The following is a 23,620-nucleotide window of genomic DNA, read 5'->3' on the forward strand; positions in this document are numbered from 1 at the left end:
GAAGTCAGCACCTTAAGTACCCTCTCCCAGAATGCACAGCAAGAGTGACACTCCCACTGGGCTGGTTCCAAAAGAGAACTGACACCCAACTGGACTACATTCTAGCACCTGCCTGGGATGACAGCGCCACCTATGGTCAAGGAGAATGCAATGCCATCCAACCAGACTGGTAAGGAGGACAAAATTTAGAGTAATTAAACCCAAAACCAAACTGCGGTTTCAGGAATTTTAAATGCCAAACACACAGAGCGTGCTCTTTAGGAGCCGGCACTACATACACCCCAATAGGTGGCAAACCCTCTTCAGAACTAGCACTGCATCTATGAGATAGCCAATAGCCACCTCCAGTGCAGGATATGACAGGAACAAACACCTGCACATGCCAGCATGTTTTGTTTCCAAACAATGCAAGTTCAGAAAAATCCCTGTTGATCTTCCAAAAAGTGAGTGAGCGCCATCAGTTCTGTTTGAGTTGACTACACAATGACACTGAATTCCCAGGCAGTGTTGTCAGCTCTACCAAAGTTCTCCTCTGCAGGACTACAGAACACATCCCTCTAAGGTTATGAAGATGAGGTGCAATAACCAAAATGTGCCCAATGCTAAATATTGTTATTTGAATGCAGCCAGGTTTAACATAGATTTTTTTTTTCCCCGCTTTGCCTCAATAGGACCGATGGAGGCCCCGGAAATGTGTTTATTACCTCTGTGACTTACCATTAGAATGCTAGTAGGGTGCCAAGGAAAGCAAGGAGAAAGCTGCTATCTCAGCGCCCTCTGTTGTAAACTTTGTCTATAAACTTTTCCACAGTGCCTGCAGCTACAGAGGTCAGCCAAGGTTTATTTTGAAGCACTTTTACTGCTTGTTAAGCGTAAAATGTATCCGGGCCACATATTTAATTCAAATAAGCATTCTCCCCAAAACTGAATTTTAGCTACAGGCTGATGACAGTGAGCAGAAAACCCATACTCGCCTCTTTTGGCCACAACTCTAGTCCGTTCAGCTGGTCTTCCAAGAAATCACGGATAAGGTTGATCTTTTGCATTAACAGACTTATAGAGATGGAGACCCTTGTGTCCTCTCCTACTATGGGGTCTTCCAGCCCTGAGACAGAGAACATCACTGACAGGCCAGTTATCATTGGACTAGATGCGTAACAACAGTACTGTGGGGAAAAAAAATAAAAAATATTATAATAAAATAGAGCTATAGATAACCTTAGAGCCGGTTCACACAGCGGGCGATGCGAGGCGACACGACTCGCCTCGCTCTCGCAAGTCGCCCCCGTTCTGTACAATGGAACCGTTCTGAGAGGAGCGACTCGAGTCGCTCCGACTCAGAAAAAAGGTTCCTGTACTACTTTTGGGCGACCTCGGGGCGACTTGCATTGACTTCTATACAGAAGTCATCTGCAAGTTGCCGCTGAGGTCGCGGCGAGGCAAGTCGGAGTCGCCTCGCCTCGCCTGCAGTGTGAACCGGCCCTTAGGGCAACAGTGATTTTAATTTTTTTCTTCTATATTATGCTGCAAAGTCATAGAAATACCATCATCTCAGTGAAAAATGCTGGTCCCTGCCCTCACATTCCAGTGCTCTATGTTGGCAGAACTCACTAAAACCCCTTTCACACTGAGGCACATTTCAGGAGCGCTTTTAGCCCAAAAGCGCCTGGAAAATGGCTCCCCCGCAGTCTCAGTGTGAAAGCCCGAGGGCTTGCACTGAGGTGATGCACTGGCAGGACATAAAAAATAAAATAAAAAAATAACTCCTGCAAGCAGCATCTTTGGAGCTGTGTATACACTGCTAATGCCTATTGAAATGAATGGGCAGTGCTGCCGAACCGCTGGCAAAGCGTCGCTTTGGGGGTGGTTTTAACCTTTTTCAGAAGCTAGCAGGGGTTAAATGCACCCCACTAGCGGCCAAAAACCTCTGCAAAAATTATGGTAAAGCGCTGCTAAAAATGGCTGCGCTTTATCGCCGACACCTTGATGTGAAAGCACTCTTAGCCCTTGTACACACGGTCGGAGAATCTGTCGGAATGAGTCTTATCGGACCGTGTGGTATGTAGCGGACTGATTCTGTCCGAATCTCCGTCCGACCTAATTTTCCAACATGTTGGAAATATTTCCCGACCAACAGGCCCGGACGGACCTAATCCGATCATGTGTAGAGCATTTTCATCGGACCAAGTGCCACGCATGCTCAGATCAAATTCCTACATCAAAGCCATTGGTTACTAGCCTGAATGTAGTCCCATCGTAACGAAATTACATCATCACGTTCTGAAAGATCGGATTTTTCGCCAACTTGGCCCGACCGTGTGTATGCAACAGTTTCGGACTAAATCCGACGGGCAAAATCCGACGGATTTGGTTGGCAAAATCTCCGACCGTGTGTACGTGGGCTTACATCTCATCACAAGTGTCCTCAAACAGACCTATATTGTGGTGGAAGAGAGATGTGTCAGATCATGCGTTTATGAATGCCGATTACTGCATGAACTAGTCTCTAGTGCCTAAAGTTTTTTTTTTTTTTTTTTTTTTTAACGCACGAACGGATTTGTCAGACAAAGTGTCAGACTTTTGTCCGAAGGGCGTGTGCCAGGAACTTGTCTTGCATACAAACAGTACATAATTGTCAGCCAACAAACAAACATAATGACGTACTACGAGGAATTTTAGCTCTTGAGAGCAACCCTTTGGACACCTTCTGCTAATGTCGCGTTTGGTGAGCATTGATTCCAAGCATGCGCATTTGTACTTTCAACTTGTGTACACACAATGGGAAAATCTGACAGACTGTTGCCTGCCTAAAATTTACTAGTCTGCCACCCAACATTTGTTGGCGGAAAGTTGGCCAACAATTGTCTGATGGAGCATACTAACAGCCGGATTTTTGTCTCCCTGCACAACCGCCACAGAAAGATTAATAAATAGAGATTGTTAATGCAATGTCCATCTGAATGCAGGTTTACTTTGTGACTTCAATTGGGCTTGGCATTCGACAGATGAACAAAGGGTGGGGCTCAGCACCAGGAAAGGAAAGGGCTTTATCCTAGTTAGGACGGAAGGGGCTTAAAGTGTACATTAACAGGTATTTTTGCTTTAATCACAGTTGATAACTTTTAGAACTACACCCTGTTCATCTTCAGTCGGTTTATAAAGGTGGCAAACAGCTACTGTATAAGATTTTGAAGCAACTGTTGACCATCATTATTTGCAAACTAAAGCCGGTGTATTATAAGAATACAGCTACCCATCAGATAATGCAATGGAAAGTGCTATTGCGACCAAAAAAAAAATTCTTATTGCGCATGCATTCCAACATGGCTGCTATGCATTCCAATAGGTTTCCCAATCTGACAGAACACAAAGGCGGCAGCGGACATCTTGTTACAACTCGGCAAGTCTTGAATGTCACTTATTTTATCAGTAAACTCACCTTATATAGTGAAATACAGTATTTTTAAATCTGTGACACAGTTTTGATGTTGAATTTGAAAAGCAGTGACAAGCCTGAAGTCAGAAGGTTGCGATGGGCATCTTGGTACACCCTGCACTGCTCAGCACCAAACTGATAGTCATGAGGCGCCGAGGGACATTTTGGACATCCTCACTTGGTTGCAGTGAAATTATTTATTTCAGTATAAAAGTGGGAGTTTACTGCTAAAATAAGTGGGACATTCAACACTTGACTGGGTGTAACAAGATGTCCGCTGCTGCCTTCATGTTCTGTCAGATTAAGAAGAATATTAGAATGCATATTGGCCATGTTGGAACGCATGGTGCATGCGCAGAAAGCATTTTTTTGGTCGGAATGTCATTTCCGTTACATTTTGATGGGCAACGGTATTCTGATAGAACACCAGCTTTAGGCGTCCATTTATTAAACTCAACAGAGGTGATCCAGAGGATTGCCACTGATCTCAGTACGTGAAACAGATCAGGGGAGAACATGTCCTTGCTGATACCTCCGCACACAGAGAAGGTGTCCGTTTATGTCGGTCAGTTACAGTTAATGAAGGTGCGATCTCAGCACTTCACTGGTGATCTGTGTCAGAATTCACCCGCTCAGAGGTGGTGGATCGGGGAGAGAAGAGAGAATCCCGTGGGAACTGGGGGGGATTGACTTTATATTACGAACACACACACACACACACACACACCACACACACCACACACACCACACACACCACACACACCACACACACCACACACACCACACACACCACACACACCACACACACCACACTTTTTCCCCAGCAGTAAGAGAAACTATGGCAGAAGAGAACAAAAAGAAAAACCCCACCTCAGCAAATAAAGTCCCACCATTACAATCTGATCAGCACATGGGGTATGAATGAAGTAAGCTAAATATTGTGAATGCCCTCTTTACTAACAATCTTATTTCTCACCTTGTCCCAATCTTGTACAGACTCCATTTGCTTCTGTAGGTACTCCACCATCCCAAGCGCTAGCTCATGAGCAGCATTGGCAATCACCTCCTGGTAGACCACAGCCAAATTCCTAAACTCCTGAGAGATCTTAGAATAAAGGAGAATAAAGTAATGAAATGCCATCAGAAAGATGTTTGTACTGGTCAAAAATATGTTTTGTTCTAATGCTTACCGGGGTACAATATGACCATGGGGTATGTGGGCAGCCTATAGAAGGATAGGCACTAAGAAAAGTTGCTCTTAATCTAAAACATGTGTCAAACAAGGCCCTCAAGGCCATATTAGGTGGCCCTCACACACTGACCATGCAGCCCTGCCTCCAGCTTCTTCCTGACGGCAGCACAACGTAAGGGGGGGTGCTTTGTCATGCAAGGGAGAGTGGGGGACTCTTGACATCTGATGTAAAAAGGGGGGGGGGGGTATTTGGGACAATACGAGAATACTAAAATTCTATGCCAGTTAAAAAAAAAGGGAAGGAGGAAGGAGGGTTGCACACTGTTTGTATCATCTACAAGGAACTTTATTGGAGACAGCTCAGAGAACACCATGGCAGAACCAGTCTCTGTCTGAGCAGTCCCCGGGGCTTGCATCATCCGCTGCAGCAATGTGAGGAGGCCCACGATGAAGTGGAGCTTGACACCCCTGTAGTGTGAATGTTCCAAAATTATATTTTGTACCTAGAAGAGTTTTTTTATTATTATTACTACTCAGACCAACTGCTTCGTAATATATCTTTGCAGTAATCTTAAGAGGAGACCTCACCACAGACCTTCAATAAAAAAAAAAAAAAAAAAAAAAAAAAAGGCACTATACCACTGACTGCTAACATAAGTGGGTGCTTCCCCCACTGACTACCAAAATTTAAAGGGGCAAGTCTCCACTGGCTATGAAAGTATGGGGGCACTTTACTAGCCACCAATGTGAAAGAGCCCTACCAACCACCAATGTAAGGGGGGGGGGGGGGGGGTACACCTGCACTGACCACCAGTGTAAAAGATGCACTTCTCCACGCATGTAGGGGGAACATTACAATTAATGGCCAAGGTAAGCTGGCCCTACAGGGACCATCAACTACCAATGTAAGGAGGTACTTTGCTACTAGTACGCAAGGGAGCCCTACAGTGACCAAAAATCGAAGGCCCCTTTCACACGGGCAGATAGATCAAGTCATCTACCGCAGCTGAACTCACACAATGCTTTCCTATGGCGCCAATCACACACTGCATTTAGCAACAGTTTCGTTACATGGGGTTTGGTGTGGTTAGAAACAAAAACAAAAAAAAAAAAAAATTGACTGCATCCAAGACCGATTTATTGCAGCTATCTCCAGGTAATCGCAGTGCACCATTTCTCCTGCAGATAGCAGCAGCAACGAGGAAAGAAAAATAGGAAGCACATAAGAAATGGCAAGAATGTTCTAACGCAGCTAATCACAATGTACAACTGCAAGCGAATGCTGTGCCAGGATTCTCTGAATTTCAACAACAAAACATGCTTTTTACAGCGGCAGAACAGCTGCCAATATGAAAGGGGCCCAAGGGTGTACTTCACACCTAAGAGCGAATAGTTAATATACTTTACTGCAGCAATGTACTAAATAGGGACTCGTTTATGTGAATTCTAATATCATGCAACCACTTTTTTTTCAAAGCTTCATTATTGGACTAACTCGACTCACTGTTGGGAAATCCTCGAGCACTATGCGATACTTCTGCTTGCTGTCCATGAACCTCCAGTCAGGCTGGTACAGGAAGTTGTGGAAGTTTTTCAGAATGGGGATCTTGGTCTCCAGACTGATAGTCGGGTCATCCTCGACAGTGTCTACAGCCCTTGTAACCAGATAGAAGATACAGGCTGCATGCCTGAGGAGTACAGACAGAAGACCCATATACACCAATCAGGCATAACATTATGACAATGAATCTATAAAAAAAACTGCTTTGAGAAAGAAAAAGAAAAAAAAAAAAAAAACCACACACACAACTTCAAATTTTTCACAGCTGCACTCGAAAAGCCTAAATAAATACAAATGCTCAAACCCAATATTGTTGCGCTGTGTGAATATCCAAAAATCATGGATATAAACCAAATTAGTTCAATCGGGTGCTTCTCCTTAAGTGCAAAATATTGCAATCACCATATATCTTCACTATAAAGAAAGTGGTGTTCATCTTCTCCTTTAAACCCAACTGTGTATAATCGGTGCACCCACCACTGCTAAAACCACAGCCTCTTACTGGATTGTTAAGCCCCGTACACACGAGCGGACTTTTCAACATCCAAAGTCCGACGGAATGATTCCGTCAGACTATTCGATCGTGTGTGGGCTGCAACGGACTTTTGATGCGCAAAAGTCTGACAGACTTTAGAAAATGGAACATGCTTCAAATTTTTCCCGACGGAACTCCGCCGGACCCAGTTCCTACCGAAAAATTTGCTCGTGTGTATGCTACTCCGACAGACTAAAACCGACGCTAGGGCAGCTATTGGCTACTGGCTATGAACTTCCTTATTCGAGTCCAGTCGTACATCATCACGTTCAAATCCGTCGGAGTTTGGTGCGATTGTGTGTGGCCAAGTCCGCTCAGTCGAAAAGTCTGTCAGAACTCTGTCGGAACTCCAGCAGAACTCCTTCGGAAGTCTGTCGGACATAAGTCCTCTCGTGTGTACGGGGCTTTAGACTACCCAAATTATAGGTGGTCCAACTAGGCATGAAGCTGCATGCATCTTGAGTCAAGGATCTTATGGCATAGAAAACACAAGTGGTATTCCAATGTGAGACTCCAATCCAGTCCTCCTTTCTAGCCTGTTAAAACTCAGCCAGAGGGAAAAATAATAATAAACCCCCTGTCCCTCCAAGTGTGTGAAATGCCAGACACAGGTGTATGGGAAGCATGACGTGCTGCAATCACTTAAAAAAAATATAATGGCCCTTAAGGCTGGGTTCACACCTCTGCGGCTGGGAGACCCGGATGTGATTCGCACCGCACTGCAGTGCAAATCACATTCGATCTCTGTGCGATGCGAGTTCAGCCATACAGATAGTATGGCTGAATTCGCATCGCACCCGCTCCAAACTCGCACAGGACCCTTTTTTTGGTCCGCAGCAGAATCGGATCGCATGGGTGTTCACACCATGCGATCCAATTCCTGTCCGAGTTTGCAGATCGCACTGCGATATGCGAACTGATCTGGGGGTGTCATTAACATTTCACTGACACTCCCAGCAGTTCGCATAGGGCAGTGTGAACTGCCGCCGGGAGGCATGCAATGCAGGAACCCGCCGCGGATTCGCGGCGTTCCCGCATCGCTCCAGTGTGAACCCAGCCTTAAGTGTGTGCAGGGTGCCAGACAGAGCTGCTATGGGAAGCATGACTTGTTTGCAATCATGTGATTGCAAACAAGAAGCTCTATTGGCTTCCTTTAGAAAGTCTTCGGGGTGCTGAGCTCTGCACCCGGAACACTCTCTCATAGCATGGTTCCCTGCTGTGGTGTGCAATTGGCGGGTCCTGTGCCTTCACTTCATTTATGGCTCATTGCAGCTGGTCCGAAGGTGGATGGAAGGCAACTTGCTGCGAGTATGAGGGGGCTGAACATCTGATGTAAAGAGGGACTCTGATGGATACACCTAGTGTAAAGGGGAGCACCTGCTGTAAAGGGGGCTCTGATGAGGACACCTTATGTTAAGTAGTTTTATTTTACTTGAAATGTGGATGTGATTGGCCTACTGTGAGGGGCACAGTGAGGCTGCATATGATGGGCAGTTTTATCTAGCTGTAATGATACATAAATCACCTGATGGCTACTTATAGTCCTGCATTACAAACAGTTTAATTTCAGTTTGTTTGCACCCCCCAAAAAATTTTGATCACTAGCCGCCACTGTTAAGATTGGTATATACTTATTTTCTGAAGTTTTGCAAGTAGTTTTCAGTTCTTTTTAATTAAACACTTGACGCTATTACACTGGGAGTCTTTCCTCTGGCCAAGTTAAGGCGCAAGAACTGGATTTGAGTATCACATTGGGCTACAGCCTGCGTTTCCTATGCCAAAAGGTCCTTGAAGCAAGATCCACCCAGTTTCCTGCCTAGTTGGACCAAAAAATTGATGGTCCAACGATCTGGTAAGAGGCTGTGGTTTTGGCAGTGGAGGACACACAGATTAGGCCTGGTTCACACCTATGCATTTTAGTGTGTTTTCAGTTTTGCAGTCCATTTAACATGGTTTCCTATGGGTCACGTTCACATCTCTGCATTTTATGGAAAGGAGCAGACACCTTTCTGTTTTTTGGTTCCATAGACTTCAATTAATCAAAAACGCAAAATGTACCTGGGATATGCAAACTGCATAGGTGTGAATCAGGCCTTATATATGGATGCAATTTCTTTATAGTGCATATATATATATACACTCACCAGACATTTTATCAGGTACACCTTGCTAGTACCAGGTTGGACCCCCTTTGATTTCGTAACTGCCTTAATTCTTCGTGGCATAGATTCACCAAGGTGTTGGAAAAATTCCTCAGATTTTGCTCCGCATTGACATGATAGCATCAAGCAGTTTCTGCAGATTTGTCGGCTGCTCATCCATGATCCAAATCTTCTGTTTCACCACATTCCAAAGGTGCACTATTGGATTGAGACCTGGTGACTGTGGATAATATTGGAGTACAGTGCTCTAATTGTCACGTTCAAGAAACCAGTGGTGAGACGATTTGAGCTTTGTGACATGGTGCATTAGCCTGCTGGAAGTAGCCATCAGAAGATGGGTACACTGTAGTCATAAAGGGATGGACTCAGCAACAATACTCAGGTAGGTCGTGGCGTTTAAACAATGCTCAATTGGTACTAAGGGGCCCAAAGTGTGCCAAGAAAATATCCCCCCCACCATTATACCACCAGCCTGAACTGTTCATACAAACCAGGATGCATCTATGCTTTCATGTGTAGCACTAACCCGCGAAGGAGCTGCTGGTTACATTAGGCTTACCGTTACCTTCTTTCTCCTCATTTCACGTCTAGGGGAGTCCCGTGGTAGATGGCCCAGTAACTTGAGACTTACGACAGATCCACTTAGATGGATTATATTTGCAAAAACGTAGACAATGAACAGTCTCTTAAAGTGGTTGTATACCCAATTTTTAAACTTACCTACAGGAAAGCCTATAATAAGGCTTACCTGTAGGTTAAAAAAAATATCTCCTAAACTGTACAGGTTTAGGAGATATTCCCCTCGGTATGCGCCGCTGACTGCAGCGGCGCATGCGCACAAGGGGATTCTCAGCCTGAAAATCCGGCAGTGTCCGGCCGGAATGAAATCTCCCGCGCGCATGCGCTGTGAGTGGCCGGAGCCGCGATACCCGGAAGAAACGCAGAGAGAGCATGTCAGCTCCCTCGGCGTGGATTGGGCCAGATGTTGGGGCCTCGTTCTAAGGTAAGTATTTCATAATGAGCTAGTATGCGGTGCATACTAGCTCATTATGCCTTTTGCTTTGCAGGTTTAAAAAAAAAAAAAAGTGCGGGTTTACTACCGCTTTAACATGGGACCAGAGGGTTGGAAAGGAAGTTCAGGTACTCTTATGCCCCGTACACACGAGCGGACTTAAGTCCGACAGACTTCCAAAGGAGTTCCGTCGGAGTTCTGCTGGAATTCCGACGGAGTTCTGACAGACTTTTCGGCCGAACGGACTTGGCCACACACAATCACACTAAACTCCGACGGATTCGAACGTGATGACGTACGACTGGACTCGAATAAGGAAGTTCATAGCCAGTAGCCAATAGCTGCCCTAGCGTCGGTTTTAGTCCGTCGGAGTAGCATACACACGAGCGGAGTTTTCGAAGGGGACCGGGTCCGGCGGAGTTCCGTCGGGAAAATTTGAAGCATGCTTCATTTCTAAAGTCCGTCAGACTTTGGCGAATCAAAAGTCCGTTGCAGCCCACACACGATCGGATAGTCTGACGGACTCGGTCCTTTGGACTTTGGATGTTGAAAAGTCCGCTCGTGTGTACGGGGCATTATGCCGCACACACGACCGGACTTTGACAGCAAAGGTCCGACGGAACGAGTCCAGCGGACAATTCGATCGCGTGTGGGCTCCATCGGACCTTTGCTTGCCAAAAAACCAGCGGACTTTAGCAATAGAACATGTTTTAAATTTTCCCACCGGACCGAGAAATCCATTTGTGTGTATGCTGGTCCGACGGACAAAAAAAATAAAAAAATAGGGCAGCTACTGGCTATGAACTTCCTTATTCTAGTTCGGTCGTACTTTGGTGTGATTGTGTGTGGCCAAGTCCGTTCATTTGGAAAGTGCGTTGAAAAGACTGTCTGACCTAGACCCTCGAAAAGTCCGGCCATATGTACGCGGCATTAGTGTCAAAGTCAATGTGAACTTACTTTGCCTGCATCCAGAGAATAGCCATCCGCAACTGGATGTTCACTCAAGTTGGACAGTCCCTCTCACAAGGCCTAGCAGCCAACAAGGTGCTTACTCAGGAAGTCTCTGCCACAGATGTTGTTGTAGAACACGTAGGAAACTAGGACTTGTAGAACACTTGTGTGATACCTGGATCTTTCAGCCAGCTTGGCAATATCCACGAGACCGAATTCTCTTGGGTACTTCAGCCCTTCCAGGCTCTTGCTAAGAAACCAACCCGTAACGTGGTCTTCTGAAGAGTCCTGCCCTGGAATGCTATGAAGTCACTGGGTCTCTCCCAAACCGTAGACAGTACCCAAATAACTCAGAATCCTCCTTTAGTTTCCTTGCCTCGGGTTAGCCAGCCCCCAGAAAACAAGATCGGTGGATCTGCACCCCAGGTCATAGCCTTCCTGGGGGTTGGTCAGGAGGACCAGAACCATGAAGTCAGTACATCCTTCTGGACCGGAACACCGAACCATGCGACAACCGCATCTTAAAATACCCTCTCCCAGAAAGCACAGCAAGATAGTCACTCCCACTGGGCGGGCTCCGAGAGAAAGTAACTTAAGCACCTAACCAGACCATAGTCCCGTGCCTGCCAGAAGAGACAGTGCCCTCTGTGGCCAGGCTAATCATCTCATAGGCCAGTCAGACTGATTCCGAAGTCCAAATTTAGACAATTGTACCCAAACAAAAAACTGTAGTTCAGGTGTAACCTTAAATTTGAAAAACGCATAGCGCGTGCTCTTCAGGAGCCGGCACTACACATGTTTAAGCCAAATTCTGACCTTACCATCGAAATGTCACAAGTGAAAGCGAGACTTATGCTACATACACACGATCGGACATTCTGGCAAAACCGTGGATTTATTTCCAACAGATGTTGGCTCAAACTTGTCTTGCATACACACGGTGAATAAAGTTCGCTTTATTGATATTAGAGACACAAGTTACAATTCAGAAAACAGAAAAATCCAAATTAAAGCATAAAACAGGTGGTGTAGAACACACAACAAAGAAAAAGGAAAATCAGGATATAGTACAACCCACATGGAATACAACATATATTATTCAACAACCGTCCCCGACATTACCCTGCGAAGGCAGTGGCTAGCCAGAGATCATACAAGAGATAAAGCAGTATGATATCCACCATGCCTTCATCAAATCCCACAGAGGGGGGGGGGGGGTGCATGTAGAGATGGGGAAGACCAAGGGAAAAAGAAAAGGGCGGAAGAGGAAAGGGCAAAAGCACGGGGGGGGGGAAGGACAAGAGAAGGAAAAAGAAAAAGAAGAAGAGAAGGAGGGGGGAGAAGGAGGAGGGGGGGGCGGAGGAGGGGGGGGGGGGGGAGAAGTCCCGACCCACAGACCCGACGATGAGAATTCCTGTATCTATATCCCTGCCCTGTCTCCACCCGTCCAGGGCAGCCATATGCCATCAAACTTCCTAGGGCACTTCCTACTAATATATGTCATTTTGTACAACGGGAGGGCCTTATTAATGATGTCCTCCCACAGAGTCAGCGTCGGGGGGGAAGCAGAGGTCCAGCGAAGGAGAATGGCCTTCTTGGCATAATAAAGCAAAAAGGCGATCAGGAGTTTGGAATAGCGTGGCCTCTGTTCCTCATGCTGAATGCCGAGAAGAGCCAGCTCCAGAGACCGGGGCAGAGAGAAGCCCAAACGGTCATCAATGGTGTCAAACACATCAGCCCAAAAGGCGGCCACCATCGGGCAGCTCCAGAACATGTGGAAGAACGTTCCCTCTGCTGCTCCACATCTGGTACAGGCAGGGTCCCGCTGTCGATACAGTCTGTGCAACCGCTGCGGAGTGTAATAAACCCTATGTAAAAACTTAGTCTGTATTACCTTATCCCTGGAAGAAATCACCAGACCAAGACTATCCTGGAAACAGTCACCCCAATCCTCCCTCTCCAAGGAGGGAATGTCCCTCCGCCAGGCTTTCCACAGTTTCTCCATCTTGGGAGAATCCACACTGAGTAGCAAGGTGTACAGGGACGAGAGAGGCTTGGAGAGCTGGTCCAGAGACAGTAGGTCCTCCACCGGATCCATAGATAGGGTCGCAACTGCTGGCAGCTGCGCCCTGGCCGCATGTCTCAGTTGGTGGTAACGGAAATACATCCACCCGGGCAAATCATACTTAGTGGCAAGTTCCCCATACGTCCTCAGGGCACCCCCCGTGATGATATCGCCCAACGTCCGCACCCCATATCTCACCCATACCCTCGAGTCAGGGACCGTCCGAAAGTGCGGGAGGCTAGGGTTCTCCCATATTGGCTGCCTGGGGGACCAGACTCCCGGCCTAATAAACCGTTTCCTGGCCAACCCCCACACCCTAAGCGTCGTTCTAGTTGGAAGTGGAAGCCCCCGACATGCCCCCGGGCCCTTGTATACTAAATCGGCGAGATCCTCCAAAGAACCCACCCCAGCCGCTTCAACGCAGTTCGCAGCGTTCGTCCTAGATCGGGCAAACCACCAACGAACCGACACAAGTACCGCCGCCCAATAATAGACCCTGAAGTCGGGCAAAGCCAACCCCCCACAACGCACAGGTAGACACAAAGTGGACCGTGCAATCCTCGGGTTAGATCCCCCCCAAATAAAGGAGCCCACACATCCATCCAGTTCCGCAAAAAAGGCTCGCGGGAGCAAAACGGGGGAGTTCCTAAAAAAATAGAGGAACCTAGGGAGGAAGACCATCTTTAACAGGTTAATGCGACCTAGCAGATTCAGGGGAAGCTTCCCCCAGGAGGCACATCTAGCCTTCAGCTGAAGGAGAACCGGTTTCAAGTTAAGATCAAAGTACTGTGTCGGGTCCCTGCCCACCACTACCCCTAGATACTTGAATTCGGTGACCCACTGTAGGGGAGTGTCCGCCGCAGCCGCCCTCGACCCCGGGTCCAGAGGAAACAGGACGGATTTGGTCCAGTTTATCCTGACCCCAGAGAAACGTCCGAATACATTAAAAAGTTCCAATGCCGCTCGTAAGGAGGAATCCGCATCTCTCAAATAGAGCAGAGCATCATCGGCGTAGAGTGACACCTTCTCCTCAAGAGGGCCGATTTTAAGCCCTACCACCCCCGAGGAGGCCCTCAGGGCCACCGCCAGAGGTTCCAACGCCAGCGCAAATAACGACGGGGAGAGGGGACAGCCTTGCCGGGTGCCCCTCTTCAACCGAAACACCTCCGACAGCCTACCATTAATACGCAACCGCGCCCTCGGGCCGCTATAAAGCAACTGCAGCCAACTCAGGAAATGGGGACCGAACCCATATCTACGGGAGTACCTCCCACAAATATCCCCATTCCACTGAGTCAAATGCCTTTTCGGCATCCAGGGAGGCAACAACCCTGGTCCCAGCGTTGTCATGAGGGATAGTTAAATTAAGGAAAAGGCGTCTCAGGTTGATGTCGGTACCCTTACCGGGCATAAACCCCGTCTGGTCCCCATGAACAAGGCTCTCCAGAACTTGTGCCAGCCGATTCGCTAGGACCTTTGCCAACAATTTGGCATAGACATTGATCAAGGAGATCGGGCGATAGGACGCACAATCCTCTGGGTACTTACTCGGCTTGGGCACCAACACCACGATCGCCTCTGACATGGATTCGGGGAGCGACCCCCCCTCCAGGGACTGGGCGAATAAAGAGACCAATTTAGGGGCCACCAACTCCTGGTAAGTAGCGTAGAATTCAACAGGGATACCATCCGCCCCAGGGGACTTCCCCACCTGCATTTGAGCCATAGCCATCTGAACCTCCTCCAACGAAATGGTCCTCTCCAATTGGTCCAGCGCCTCTCGGGATAGAGCGGGAAGTTCCACCCCATCCAGAAAGGCCTGGAGAGCCGGGTCCTCATAATCCACCCTAGTGGAGTACAGGGCGCTATAATATTGCACAAACCGGTTCAGGATCCCCTCCGGGTCCATGATGAGGGTCCCGCCCTCGCCCCTGACCCCACCAATATGCGCGCTGGTAGAGTGCCCCCGGGCCAACCACGAGAGCATCTTCCCATTTTTATCCCCATATTCAAAAATCCTTTGAGCAGTGCCCAGCATAGACTTCTTAGTCAATTCTATCCTATGGAGCTCGACCGCCCGAAGTGCCATTTGCCATTCCTGATATCTGAGGGGGGTGGGATCCGCCACATGAGAACTCTCCCTTTCCCTTAACACCCCCTCCAATTCCTCCAGCAGCTGCACAGACCACTTGCGACACCGGACAATTCTAGAGGCATATTCTCCCCTCAGCCAGCATTTGAACGCATCCCAGACCACCCGGGGCTCCGCAGAGTCCGCATTCTCCAACCAGTAACGACAGAGGGCCTCCGGCATATCCTCCTGAACCCCCACATCTGCTATCCAATACCCCGACAGCCTCCACAGTCCCCTCCGCAAAGGGAGCCCAAGAGAGACCCCAAGGAGGAGGGGAGCGTGGTCAGACACCCCTCTGGGCAGAATCCGCACACTCACCACCCGACTCAGCATAGCCTGTGAGACATACCCCAGATCTATGCGAGAGAAGGTACGAAATGTGGCAGAATGACAAGTATACTCCCTGCCCGAAGGGTGAAAATGGCGCCATACATCCACCAGCCCAAAAGTATCAGCCCATCGTGTCAGACCCGGAGTCTCACGAGAGGGCCTTTGGAGTCTATCTAGCTCCGGGGACGGAGCCATATTATAATCCCCTTACAACATGACATTTTCCACTCCATACTTTATAACTATGTTCATAATGGCAAACAGAAGGTCAGTATCTGCGGGGGGAGGCAGGTAAATACCCACCAGAACATACTCCACATTCGCAATAGTAACATGCAAAACTATAAATCTGCCCCCCGGATCCGTTTTCAACTCATGGAGCTGGAACGCAAGGGATCTGTGAACAAGCACACTGACCCCCCTGGAGTAACTCGAGTAGGTGGCATGGTAGTGTTGGCCCACCCACGCTCTCCTGAGGCCAAGCACTCGTGAGCCCATCAAATGCGTCTCCTGAAGGATACAAACATGTGGTGAGTATCTTTGTAAAAAGGTAAACACCAACGAGCGCTTGACCGCAGAGTTCAGACCCCTCACGTTCCAGGATAGAATAGAGAATTCAGCCATAACTGAAAACCATCAAAAATAAATGCCCGGATCTAGTCACATAGCCCCTTCCCCAAAGAAAAAACCATCCCGCCCCCAAGGGTGCCCCAGTTCCGGAGTACATGTAGGCGGCAAAGCCCTCCTGAGCAAAAACGGTGAACCCTGGGACCAGAAGCCACCCCCCATAGTAGAATTGTACATGTGTCAACATACCGTGAAAAAAAACAACACACACAAAACCCAAACTTAGACTAAACAAAAACTGATCAGCAACGGCCGATCGCCCCCGCCCCCCACCCCGCAAAACCCCAACAGTGGAGTCCCGCATAGATCCCCAAACTTAACCGCAAAATACCCTTAAGGCTTTGTGAGCAACTTACTCAGGTAGGCGTGCACCAGACCGCCAGGAGGATGCAGCCCCCCCCCTCACCTCATACACACAGAGGGGGAGACCACTATTCCTACCTGTCACCAGCGCTATAACCTCCCCGTAAGAGTTGCTAGAGCACAGAAGACATATCAATAAGGTTCGCCCAGCCATTTCCCACAGCATAGTCCTGAGCAGAGGAGTCCCCACAATCCTGTAGGATGACCAAGCATGACAGGCACACTCCAACAGTCCATCGGGTCCCAGCCGGGCTGAGGCGAGGGCGGGGGACACCACATCCGTACCCCCCCCTCAATTCAGGGAAAATGGAGAAAAAAGTAAAAAACAGAAAGCAAAAAAGGAATCCGCAAATGAGGAAGAAAGTACAAAGCCACCGCAGCAGACACATCAGCCAGGAGTAAATCTTCAGGATAGTCAGCCAGGTAGTGTCTCCAGCCAAGATGCAGCCTCCCTGGGATTAGTGAAGAATCGGACAGTCTCCATCCACCACCCGCAGTTTCGCCGGGAAGAGGATGCTATACTTGATCCCTTTAGCCCTCATGGAAGCCTTGACCGCATCGAAGGATCTGCGCTGCTTCTGAGTCTCCATGGTGTAATCGGGAAAAAACAGTAGCCTAGAATTCTGGTACTTGACCTCCTTCAACAGCCTCGCCGCTCTGAGCACCTCATCCCGGTCCCTGAAGTTCAACAAGCGCAGGATCAGGGTGCGCGGGGGGCTCCCCGCCGGTCCCCTCTGCGGAGGGACCCGGTGAGCCCTTTCCACCGTGAAGTAGGGGGACAACTGCGCCTCCGGGAACAGGGAACGGATAAGATCTTCCACAAACACCGTGGGGTTCTGTCCCTCCACCCCCTCCGCCAGGCCGACGATTCGCAAATTGTTCCGCCTACTGCGGTTCTCGGCGTCCTCCGCACGAAATTCCAGGGTCCTCACCTTAGCCTGCAAGGTCCGGAGCGCCACCGAATGTTCCGCCAGCACATCCTCCGCCTGACCCACTCGTTGCTCCGCCACTCCCAACCTCGAGCGGATCTTATCTAGGTCCTGCCTGATCAGGCCGACTTCCGTCTGGACCACCTCCATCTTCCCCGTCAGCGCCGTCTGGCAGGCCGCTATGGCGGCCATCACTTCAGGTATGCCCGGGAGGGAAGATGCATCAGCCTCCGCCGGCGCGGTCTGCGTCGCCATGTTGGAGTGGGCACGTGGCCCTCCCGCTCCACTGGAGTCCGGAGCGTCTAACGGCAAAGCCCCTGGGGGAAACCGATTCCTCCTACCGCCCTTGTGTCCCGCAGATGAACGGGACGGCATAGGGTGAGCCAGACAAACTGCCAATAGTCAATAGCGCGGGTAAAAGGATGCTGTAGGATCAGTCTCTAGCAGAGCTCCGGGAAGCACGTCTGCTCACGCCGACATCTTGGCCACGCCCCCCGTCTTGCATACACACAGTTACACAAATTTTTACGGAAATTCCGAACGTCAAGAACGCAGTGATGTACAACACGTATGATGAGCTGAGAAAAATTAAGTTCAGTAGCCAGTGCGGCTCTTCCGCTTGATTCAGAGCATGCGAAGAATTTTGTGCGTCGGAATTTTGTACACGATCGGAACTTCGAGAACGGATTTTGTGTCGGAAAATTTGAGATCCAGATCTCAAATTTCTCTTGTCGAAAATTCTAACAGCAAATGTCTAATGGAGCCTACACACCGTCGGTATTTCCAACAAGCTCACAGTAAACATTTGTTTGTCGGAAATTCCGACCGTGTGTACGTGGCATTAGAACAGGCAACTTTTCCAATCTTCCAATTTTGGTGGGCTTGTGTAAATTTTTGCCTCAGTTTCCTGTTCTTAGCGGACAGGAGAGACACCTGGTGTGGTTGTCTGCTGCTGTAGCCCATCTGCTTCAAGATGTAACATGTTGTGCATCCAGAAATGGTATTCTGCATACCTTGGTTGTAACGAATGGTTATTTGGGTTACTGGTGCCTTTCTCCACTGACCGCAACATGGCATTTTCCTCCACGTAACTTACATTCACTCGATATTCTCTCTTTTTTGGGACCATTCTCTGTAAACCCTAGAGATGTGCATGAAAATCTCAGATCGGCAGTTTGAAATACTCAGACTAGCCCCCCTGGAAACAACAACCAGTGGCGTTGCTATAGAGGTACAGGGCCACACCCTGGTGGCACCAGGTTCCATTATTGTTCCGACATGTGTCCCGTGATATGTCCTGGCATTATGGCTTGGTCAACACTGTGTTCCTCCCATCTTCCTGCCTTGTACTTAGATTGGCAGCAAGGGGTGGACTCAGCAGCGTGCACAATCTTCTCAGACTTGCTGGAATACTGGCCACAGTAGATCCCACCCCCTTTATCCATCCACCTCAGCTGGGCACACTGCCCAGGCTGTGCCATGCTAGGAGGATGTCCTTGGATGAGACAGACACACAGGAGAAGGGGGCTCTAGCCTAAGTTGACCCCATCTGAGGACAATACATGCATCATCATCATATTTTTTTTCTGTGTATTTGTTTTCTATATATATTGAATTCTCACAAAAGCAACTTACTGCAGCTATTGAGGGGTTAAAACAGACAATACACTCACCGTAGCTCCCCTTCCAAGGCCTGGATAACAACTGCGTAGCTCCTGCCGGTCTCCTCCAATAATTTGTAGCAGGTCTGCAGGCTCTCACTCATGGGGTCCTGTAAGGAAAGAGACAGAATGGAAAAGCTTCCAGTACAAAGCAATTGTGCATGGTGTGGTATTCCCCAAGCCCCTCTCCTACAGCCTACTGACCCTCACCAGCAACAGTTGCCCACTGGGCTTCATTGCAGGGGAACGGCACACAGATCAATGACAAAGCTCATCTGAATTCTCACTTTGAGGCACACTGGGCATTTGCCCAGCTCGGATGAGGACTGCTCTGTGCAAAACCACTTGCATAGATCAGGCAAGTATGACATGTTAGTTTCTATCCTTTACAATCACTATAAAAAACGTAACTGAAAATAACTGTTACTTTTTAAAAGATAAGGATTCTTATCCTGGTGTATTAGCTTTGTGAATTGAGCCTACAGCATCCTCTTGAACAAGTTAATGGCCACCGTTAAAGCAGACAATCTAAGGATCCAATCACCCGACCGCAAATCAGAACTTTTTGGGGGCTATGTTTTTGCTGCTTTGCCTTGGACTGAGAAGGACCAAGACTGTGCAGAGAGAGACGGGCTGAGATGGGGGGGGGTCATTGGGGAAGAGACTATACCTTCAAAACCATAATTTGTCACTCCTGGAAGTGGCGCCTTTTTTTTTTAAATGAATGTCCAGAGATGCACTTTAAAGTGGAAGTCTGCAATACTTACCTCTCCTTGAATGGTCCGTGGTCCCTCAGCCACACTGGCATCTTCATTGGCCAGCGCAAAGCTGACATCACACCAATGCATGCAAAGGGTTTCAGTCATCCAGACACAGGATGTGTCAGAACAAGAAAAAAAAAAAAAAACCTACACCATTTACAGCAGAGACTTCCTTCCACAGATGGTCACCTGGAAGGCCCCTTACATTGGTGGCCAGTAGGAACAATGATCCTCGTATTGGGAACCAGTGGCAAGAATGCCCCTCACATTGGGGGCCAGTGGAAAGAATGTGTTGAAAACGGCTAAAAAGATAGACTCATGCTTTTGGCTTGGCCAAGTGATCCTGCAACTATGAAGTTACCAAATGGGAGGGTAAAGAGCCCCCAGCAACTCTGGGGTTCCATGAAACCTGGACTACAAGAATGGCTGCTTTAAAGGGACTGAGTCTCACTGTCCTGCAATACAGGTATCTCTGGGACAGAAAGTGAAGGCAAATCTCAACAGGAAGCAGAAAGAATAAACTGATGGGGTTTTAACCTGCACCCTAGCCTACTTTTTCTGAGATTGCACCCTCCCCCCCCCCCAAAACAAACACTTACTTTGTGCGTATATATTGGACACAATTAATACTGCCTTAGACATGGGAGCTTCATCTGTCCCAGCAAGAGCTACATGCAAGGAGTTTAGCCCCAATGTGTCACACATCCCAGAATTTGGATGCCTGAGAGGCACAGGTGCAACGTCCATGATTGGACAAGTATGGCGCATTCCACCATGTAGGCGGTTTTACTAGTGGCTTCTGGCTACCCGTGTCACCTTCCTCAACTAACATCACTGCAGAAAAAAAACAAAATGCAGTGCACTAGTTTAATTGGAGGACAGGCGAGACATCAGGAGTCCTTTATACTGTACCTCCATGATGTCTCAAAAAATAAATAAAATAAAAAAAACCCCACCACACGGTTACCAAAAAAAAAAAAAAAGTAGTATTAATTTAACCACATGGGGAGTAGTAAGAAAAAAAAAAAAAAAAAAGAAGGGGAGAACACCCCAAGCCCCCTTGCTGACTATACGCAAATTAAACATTGACACGCATGCTGGAGTGAGGGATAACTCTAGATCCATTATTCAGTTAACTCTAAACTGATGATCTGTAGGGGGCTCTTAAAGTGTTGTATATGGAAAATAAAAGGGCACTGAAGTTTTCCATCACGTCACAGAAGCACGCAGTTTTAAGACTTGACATGCACCCATTTATGTAGTGCAACTTCGTCTTTTAAAGTTTTCCAGAAACTTGGATAACATATCGCATCTGTGGGCCCCAAAATTAAGTTTTTTTCTCTTTTTTTTTTTTACTAAACCATTGCATAACCAAAAACTTGGAAAATAGGGACTAGCAGCATTTTATTCTCTAGGGTGTCTGCTTTCAGAAAATATAGAACATTCAGAGGTTTTACATAATCTTTAAAAAAAAAAAAAAAAAAAAAAAAAAAAAGAGCTTTGGCAGAAAGCATTCAGCACAGTGGCAAGAAGAGATCCCATCCGTAATTGGATGAATGAGAAATCCAGATGTTGGATGGACAGCACTGAATAGGACTTGTTTGGCATATGGAGGACACTTATTTCAATAATAATCAGAGAACCAATCATTGTCCTCTTCCCCTATGCGTGCCCCATCCTAGGACAGGTGTACAGGGGTCCCCTCTGCTCAGCCTTACCTGCTCCACCTTGGTCAGGCCGCCCATCTTGTACCTGATGAGGTTGTAGATCTCCTTGGGGTAGAAGAGAGACCTCAGGAAATCCATGGCCGGGGATGATCACCTCCCTGCGGTCGCGGCATCCACGCACACCGGCCGTTTTTATAGTAGCAGCGGTCGGCCCCGCCCTCACCTGTCACCAGCGGCCAATCGCTGTGCGGAGGGACGATGTTGGGGCGTGGCGTGCTGCTTTCAGTGACAGCTGGTCGGGGCTGTGTAGGTGCGGTGATCAGGTGCAGCCATACAGGAGACTGGCAGGGAATGCTGAGCCTTGTGGTGCACACACCATGATGGGGGAGGAATGGAGCTACTCCCAGCTCTGTGTAGCTGTATTCCTCATGTCTCTGGAGAGGGGACAACACGTTGATGACTATGGGCAGCACCAGCTCTGCTTTTATTATCCTCATCATGGTGTCAGTGCCAGAGACTGGATTGTAGGCTGTGCTCAGAAATAAAAAATAAATAAATAAATCTGTAATTAATTGCACCTGACAAAGCAAGGACTGGATCAAAGCATAAAACCCAGGAGAAGCCATTCTCAGGGTATTCCTTTATTAATAGAGCTGATAGATATCAGATGATAGTCTTTGCATTTCAGCCCCATCAGATGCCTTCTACACTATATGGCCATAAGTATTGGGACGCCTGCCTTTACACGCACATAAACTTTAACACCCAGCTGCAGCCCGTCCATAAGGGGCACCGCCCCCCAATCCACGTGTCCAGCCCCTAATCTACATGCAGGACGCTGGATGCATGGATTCCAATGGAGGGGGGGGGGGGGGTGATTAAGCACATGTTTAAAGCCAAAGGCTCTAATAGGCTTTAAAATAGGGTGGGTGCAGGGCACAGAGCACTGCGCCCGAAGCCCACTCAGTTGTGACACTAGCGAATGTTCTCCTTCCGGCCAATCAGAAAGTGAGTTCTGAGACCCGTTTCCTGATTGACTGAAAGACACAGGGGAAGCTCGCTAGTCACACCTAGGAAGCCTAAGGAGAAGCTATGCTGGCCGCCAGGAGGGGGAGGGAGGAAAGGAGACACAGGGGAAGCTAACCAGCCGCCTGTCCGTCCATCACCTGGAGGGAAGCCCAGGGTAACCAACCCGGGGGAGGGGGACAAGAGGTGGCTGTGCACTGTTTGCCGACCTTCCCCAAAAAAACTAAAAATACCACCGTCCGTCACTGATGACATCCCATTCTTAGTCGTAGTGTTCAGTATTAAGTTGGCCCACCCTTTGCAGCTATAACAACTTCAACTCTTCTGGGAGGGCTGTCCACAAGGTTTAGAAGTGTGTCTATGGGAATGTTTGACCATTCTTCCAGAAGCACATTTGTGAGGTCAGGCACTGATGTGGACGAGAAGGCCTGGCTCTCAGTCTCCTCTCTAACTCATCCCAAAGGTGTTCTATCGGGTTGAGGTCAGAACTCTATGCAGGCCAGTGAAGTTCCTCCACCCCAAACTCGCTCATCCATGTCTTTATGGACCTTGCTTAGGACTAATGTCCCGTACACACGATCTGACTTTCCGACAACTAAACTGTGGAATTTTGTTCGAAGGTTGTTGGCTCCAACTTGCTTTGCATGCACACGCTCACACAAATGTTGGCCAACAGTTACGTACAAGACATAGTTCGTGTTTTTCAGCTCTTTAGCGCCACCTTTTGGGCTCCTTCTGCTAATTTCATGTTAGTAGAAGTTTCGGGAGTGTTGATTCACGCTTTTCTTTTTGCATTTTTCATTTAGCACTATTATTATTATTAGCATCACTTGAAAAAAAAAGCCTTTGAAAATTAGTGTGAAATAACTCCATCAGTATCACCAGGAAAGCAGCTTTGTTATTATCACATTAAAGAAGAAGAGAATTGTGCGCTGCATTTCGAGATTTCATAATTTGCCACATCTCAAATGTTAATTCTCCATTACGAACGCTAGTTTACAAGACCAGGCGCTTCTGCTTCTGAGTATGTATGAACTTTTGTGCGACGGACTTGTGTACACACGATCGGAAAGTCCGACAACAAAGTTTTGTTGGCAGAAAATTTGAGAACCTGCTAGCCAACATTTGTTGGCAGAAAGTCAGACAACAAATGTTTGATGGAGCATACACACGGTCAGACTTTCCACCAACAAGCTCACATCCAACAT

The 23,620-nt window shown here is 48.0% G+C and overlaps 1 protein-coding gene across 1 annotated transcript in view; it reads right to left on the reverse strand.

The window, feature by feature from the left end:
• Window positions 1–21,572, reverse strand: part of LOC143989030 (squalene synthase-like) — a 34,296-nt gene extending 12,724 nt beyond the window's left edge. Inside the window, exons 1-5 of the mRNA XM_077489031.1 lie at window positions 21,438–21,572; window positions 18,971–19,068; window positions 6,133–6,316; window positions 4,413–4,541; window positions 975–1,166 (exon numbers count right to left, since the gene is read on the reverse strand). Coding sequence (XP_077345157.1) covers window positions 975–1,166; window positions 4,413–4,541; window positions 6,133–6,316; window positions 18,971–19,068; window positions 21,438–21,524 — 690 coding nt within the window. The 5' untranslated portion in view covers window positions 21,525–21,572. The remainder of the gene's footprint in view (window positions 1–974; window positions 1,167–4,412; window positions 4,542–6,132; window positions 6,317–18,970; window positions 19,069–21,437) is intronic.
• Window positions 21,573–23,620: the final 2,048 nt, after the last annotated feature.

Source organism: Lithobates pipiens, unplaced genomic scaffold (assembly GCF_037356315.1).
Source record: "Lithobates pipiens isolate NorthernLeopardFrog02 unplaced genomic scaffold, aLitPip1_a1.2 Scaffold_18, whole genome shotgun sequence".
Classification (NCBI taxonomy): Eukaryota; Metazoa; Chordata; class Amphibia; order Anura; family Ranidae; genus Lithobates; species Lithobates pipiens.